At 55.5% G+C, this 6,282-nt stretch overlaps 1 protein-coding gene across 1 annotated transcript; it reads left to right on the forward strand.

Moving 5' to 3' along the window:
* Nucleotides 1-822: 822 nt before the first annotated feature.
* NKX2-8 (NK2 homeobox 8) lies at nt 823-2,598 on the forward strand. Its single transcript, XM_059819978.1, has 2 exons — nt 823-988; nt 2,048-2,598. Exons 1-2 carry the CDS (start codon nt 823-825, stop codon nt 2,596-2,598), a joined length of 717 nt encoding a protein of 238 aa, XP_059675961.1.
* Nucleotides 2,599-6,282: the final 3,684 nt, after the last annotated feature.

Raw genomic sequence — 6,282 nt, forward strand, 5'->3', positions numbered from 1 at the left:
CACCGTGCTCAGGAGAGGCAAAAAAGCCCCGGCTCCGGAGATGCCACCCCCTCAACGCACACACCCGCCAGCCTTCCTCGCCCAGAGCTCAGCCGAGGTGTGAAAAATCCCCCGTTGAGGGTAGGAAACCTGCCAATGGCAAGCGGGAGAATTGGAGGTAGCACAGCAAACAGCCCGGGGAAATAAAACAAATAACGACTTAAATTCCTTCCAGAATTTAAGAGAGAGGGGAGGGGGTGGAAATAAAGAGGTAGAAGCGGGGAGGGGGCTCTCGGCAGTCTCTGCGGATGTCCTGGGAGGATTCACTTTGTCTGGGGATAGAAGGGACGCTGGTGGCTTTGGTGGCGGATGGAGGGGGGTGGTTGTTGGTCATCCACATGCCACCCAAGATGTTATTCACTGCTAACAATTACCATTATCTGTCCCCACTTTTGGCTAATCAGACAGAATATGTAATGATGAAGCCTGTTTCCTGCTGTCTTTGGGAGGTAACGGGTTATTCTCTCATGGGGGTGGCGGGAAGGGGGGGTTACACCTACTCCCATTAGGGCTTGAGCACTTGACTAATTCAGGTACTTAGCATCCTATAGACAGGGACGGTTTGAAAGCAGGCAGTGTTTGCAGTGGGGATGACTGTTTATATAAACAGGACACCTCTGTAAACGACACTAATATTTGGGGTTACGTGGCGATGGAAGGGAACGTCCTCCTGAGCCAGGAGATTCCCCAGTAACTGGGAGCAGTCCTTTCCTCGCAGCTTTTAAGGGAGGGGGTTCGGGGCTTTGGGACGATATTTTTGGGGGTGTGTGTGCACAATCTACCATGGCCACATCTGGCAGGATCAGTTTTACAGTGAGGAGCATTTTGGATTTACCAGAGCAGGATGCTAATAGCATAAAGCAAGCCTCTGACCAACACCACTCAGCGGAGAACTACACCGGCTCGCCGTACCGAGGGTGGATAGAAACAGACAGAAATAATTATCCCTGTGAGTATGAAACGGACAGGAATTCGCCATCTCCGCACAGCTATCTTTTATTTGTTTCCCCCCCTTCCTTTGGGGAAGATGCGAAGAAGCTAATCGCCAGCGTGTGTAGCCTACAGGATCGGGGGGATCCAGGCTGGGAATTTTATAGGATATTACTGAATTGCAACAATGAAACAGCAGGAACATCCCGGCCACGAGCTTAAGAGAGGAAAGATTATTTTTTTCCGTAGGTCTGTGCATGTTCCCAGCTATGGCAGAAAGCAAAACCTCAGGCTGTGTCCTCCCGTTCCTCTGCGCTTACCATTTAAGCCCGCTTCCCGGATTCTCTCCCCCCCCCCCCCCCCCCCCCCCCCCCCGTTTCACTGTTGCAAGAAATCCTGCCTTTTTGTGCTGGAGGGGTTTCGGGTCACCCCGCGCACCGCAGAGGAAAGCTAAGCACGCACCCAGTGCCTCGCCTGCCCGCGCTGCCGCGGAGCGCCCTGGGCACCACCGCCTAGACCCCCGCGTCTGCCACCGCGGAGAGCAGGCTCCGGCTCACCAACCCGGCCGTGTAGCACATGGGTCTTGCCTCACCGACATAAGGTGTGCCGCAGATACACGGCGCTTAATGTGTGTGCGTGGGGGGAGACCGTCCTTTGGATGGATGCGGGAACCCCGTCGGGCCACGTTAAATATTAAGGTAATCGAGCGGCTGGAGGAAAGCAGTAATGAAGGGACGGGGCAGCCCGATATTGCGTTTTAGCGCAGAGCAAGCACGAACGCTAACAGCCCGCAAGCCTCCGGGCTGTGCGCGGCGAAGCGGCCGTGCCGGTGCGGCGATTCACGCCGGGGCAGAGCCGCTCCCCCGGCGCGGGAAAGGCCGCTCCTCCGTCCCGTGGGTTAGGTTTAATGTGTTCGGGGGGTTAGCCCGCATCTCTTGTTGACTGTCGGGATTAATCCGGCCCGGTAAACAGCCGGGGCTCTCCCCGCGGGAGGCGTTTCGGCTCTCGACGGCCCGCCGCCTCCTCGGTGCCTGCCCCGCGCCCCGTCCCCTCTCTCTAACCCCCTCGCTGTCCCCAGCTTCCGACGAGAGCGGCCCGGAGCTGAGCTTGCCCGACTCCACCCAAAGGTCGCTCCCCGCCCGCGGCTCGGAGGCCGAGGAGAAGAAGAAGAAGCGGCGGGTGCTCTTCTCCAAGGCGCAGACGCTGGAGCTGGAGCGGCGGTTCCGGCAGCAGCGGTACCTCTCGGCGCCGGAGCGGGAGCAGCTGGCCCGGCTGCTCAGCCTCACGCCCACCCAGGTGAAGATCTGGTTCCAAAACCACCGCTACAAGATGAAGCGTGCGCGGAGCGAGGGCGCCGGCAGCCCCCCGCCGCGCCCGCCCGCCCTGCTGCGCCGGGTGGTGGTGCCGGTGCTGGTGCGGGACGGGGAGCCCTGCCGCGGCTGCCCCGCCAGCCCCCCGCCGCCCGCCGCCCGCCCCAAGCTGGGCTGCGCGCTGGCGGGCTGCAGCGCCCAGGCCGCCCTCGCCCTGCAGGGCTACCGCGCCTGCCCGCCCGCCTCCGCCGCCGCCCTCGGCGTCTTCCCCGCTTACCAGCACTTAGCGCACCCCGCCGTCGTCTCCTGGGGATGGTGACAGCGGCGCCGCGCCCGCCAGGGCCGGACTCATCCCACGGGCGCGGGGGGTCCGCCCCACCCCGCGCTCCCAGCGCGGCGAAGGCGCCGGGGCGCGCCGGGCACCGCGGCTGCTGGGCTCGGGCGGGCCGGGCGGCGGAGCGCGGCTGCGGGGCGGCGGCGGGCAGGCCCGGGCGGAGCTGGCCTGGGCCGCCCTCCCCTCCGCCGGTCTCACCCGAGGGCGCGGATGCCGGCTGCGGCCCTGATTTTGTAAAACCTCCGCTCCTCCTGCTCCTTTTCGAGAGAGTCCTTGTTAAATAATAATAATAGCCCCAGCGACCTAGCTGATTTTCAAATAGCCGATTCTTCCAGTGACTAATAAAATGATTTTAGGCAAATCAATTTTTCCCGGCGGAGAAGTGTATTTTTGACGATAGGGGCTTTTTCGTAGGATCACCTCCTGTGCCATAAAAGCTTAAATACTTCTCCTGATCGCGCCAGCGGAATTTCACTACCGAGTTCGTTTATTTTACCGACGTGCGCCGGTAAACGGCGATAAGGTTTGCTGCAAGCATCTCACTGCAAACCTGGTCATATTTCCCGCGGGAAGCGAGAGCCCGCAGCCCCCCGCCTCCGGAGGCTCCCCGGCTTTTCCTCTTGGGAGGCGATGCCCGGCGCCGGCCGAGGCCCCCGAGGCTGCGGCGCGGGTTTCCTCCGCCCAGCCCGGCCGCGGGCTCCCGCAGGGCCGCGGTTCATTGCTGTCTTTTTTAGAGCCGCTAAGGCTGGACCCAGGATTAAGACAATCTTCCCGTTAGTCTGTAGCTGTTCCAAAGATCGACTGCGGAAGAGTAGCCAAGAGAAAATAGCGGTGTCTTTTAACGCCCAGATAATTATGCTCTGAAACGCTTTGATGAACTATTGATTTTATTAATTGGAGAAAAAAAAACTATCCTTGCAACCGTCAGTGGGGAAACACCTTCAAAAAAAACCCCTCCAAGTCCCTTTGAAATATGGACTAGACCGGCTGTCTCCATCCTTCCGACGGGAGCCGCGGATCAGGAACGCGGAGGGAATATCTGGGGGCTAAGACCCCACGGGGACTGATGCAGACACCCTGCCAGCCGAGGAAAGGCTGTCGGGGGAAAGGGACCTGCAGAAGCTGTTTGGTGGGTTTTTTTTTTTATTCTCTGGAAGGGGGTTACTTCGGACCAGATGTGCCCCTGGTGTGTGTCATGCTGTCTACACTTCCCGGGGAGCCCCCGGGGAGCGGGGCTGCGAGACGCCGCCGTCGCGGCTGGGGAGGCGGCCAGAAGCACCCACGGGAGTCTAAGGCACTCCCGTGGGTGCTTCTGGCCGCCTCCCCAGCCGCGACGGCGGCGGCAGCATCTCCTCGCTCCCTTCCCAGCTCTGCCTTCTCCAGGGCTGCGTCCCCTCCACCGGGGCGGCTCCGCGTCGCCTCTGGTCTCCGTGCGGGAGGGTCCGTCCCAGCTGCAGGCCGGGCGGGTGGGGGAGGATGGAGCGACGCCCGTCCTCCCACCTGCATCCCCTTCCCTGCTTGGGCAGGGGGCCCTGTGCCAAAGGGGAGATGCAGAGCGGACCAGGCTTCTGGGATGTGCGGGAAGGACCCGGGGGAGTACAGCCCCTGTGTCACCTGGGGGTTTTTTGTTATTGTCTTTCCCCCCCTTCCCTTTATTTTTCCTCCTGCCGTCCGAAATCTTTTTTTTCTCCCCCCCCCCCTTTTTTTTTTTTTTTTTTTTTGGTCTCAGCTGCTGGCCACCTTGTCTCCCATATGGATGGGGTTATCTTAGAAGAATCTCCCAGAGAATCGCTCCTTAAACCTCCTTTTGTCTTGGGAGTTGAAAAGAGCATTGTTGTGCATGAAAAGGACCTAGACAAAATCCGCACTGTTTCAATTCAGGACTGTTTAATCAGTCCCTAGTGACAATTTTATGGGTTTTAGGCGGTACAATAGTATCTTTTAAAACCTTGTGGCCTTCATGAAAACAAAGGGCTTGAATTTTATGGGCTTACAACTCCAATTAGAACAGTGCCAATGTGTATGGGAGATTATCAAATTTGTATCATAAAACCCCTTTATAATAAATGATTGCTGGAAGCTGGGGAGGGGCGAGGGGAGAGGGGACCCGGACTTCAAGCAATGGACTTTGTCGCATGTAGTTTTAAAAGTGCATATGCTGCTCTGCATTTTAACTCTTTGCGACCCTGATATGCAGCAGGATCATCCGTGGAAATAGTGTGGCACAGTTATTAGAAACGGAAACAAAGACAACAGGAGACGACCCCTCCTCCTCAGCCCAAATCTACCCTCCGTCAGCTTGCCGAGGGTTTGCAGCATCCCACCCGGAAAGCTCCCTCCCCGGCTCCTTGGTTACCTGGGCTGCTCTCCTGTCCTGGAGCCCACACATGGCCATAGGAAGCGTCTGTAAAATAGGTGGTCTTCATTATATTACTGCTTTTACCAGTTATTGGCTCTATGGGCGATGACAGAGGGTGCTAGGGTGTCCCTTCCCTTGCCAGCCCCAGGCTGCAGCGATTTCCTCCAGGGACCGGCTGCAATGTCCCCCGATGCAAGTTTCTTTATGCAAAATGTGCGGTTTGTGAGCGGTGCCTTTTACCAAGCCCAGGGAATGGGAAAGGTGCGATCCTCAGGCGCCAGCAAAGGCTAAAGTTGTGTCCTTGCAGGCTGAGGGGAGGTAACCGCAACAGGGGCACAGAGAGGATGATGGAGTCAGGTTCAAGGACTGAGAAAAGCAGCCCCGTTAATTTGATACATTCAAGCAGAAAGAAGAATGTATTAAATAATGAGTCAATTCAACAGACCACGGAGATTTACAGTAAAAAGAAAAAGAAGAAGAGAGGGTGGGACTGAAAATATTTTTCCTGATAGAAACGAATGGATCTGTGTAAACTTTAAGTGCATTTAGCAACGAAAATTGATTTGTTAAGCTTACCAGTGGTTAAGCTGTATCTAGGAGATACATCTTAACAAATGTCATTGAAAACTGCTTTGAAGCAAAAGAAACCTACTGCCTTTCAGTGTATTTTCAGTTACTTTGGCTTAGTTTTTAATAACACACGGAATCATCTCAGTTGTTGGTTTGTTGTTTTTTTCCTCCTCCTCAAAGGGGTGAATGCACACAAAATCTCTGTCTTTTCTCCCTTTCTTTCACCCCACCAGGTCTCACTGTTACTTTCACCCTGCAAACAGGCCTGTGATTTCACAGAACCTAATGAATAAACATGCCATGACCAAGACCTAAAAGCCATCTTCAGCTAATGAAAAGCATTGCTAACATTTTCAAACATCTTCCTGGGTGCTTTATTCTTAGTCAGTAAATAAACTATTGACTTTGCAAAGGCCCAGCCTTGTTTCGTTGGGAGCCCCTGGGCACATGTTTGTTAACTCAGAACTAAGGCATTAAAACAAATCACTAGACTGCCTCCAAAAAATGGACAATAGTTCTGAAAAAGCATATGATTGAGCTTCTGTGCAATAATTTATGAATGAGTTGAGTGTGCCTCTGCCAATGCATGTCCATCATTAGTCTTTGAATGTACACACTATGCATTTTAAAAATTGCAAGAGATGAAAAATGTCACCTTCCAAGCAGAACTCTGCCACGCACCAAAATAAATTCTCTTGTCACTGATTTAGGAAAGGGTCCTGGCAGCCTTGCAGTATGTA

This window comes from Gavia stellata, chromosome 7 (genome assembly GCF_030936135.1).
Source record: "Gavia stellata isolate bGavSte3 chromosome 7, bGavSte3.hap2, whole genome shotgun sequence".
NCBI lineage: Eukaryota > Metazoa > Chordata > Aves > Gaviiformes > Gaviidae > Gavia > Gavia stellata.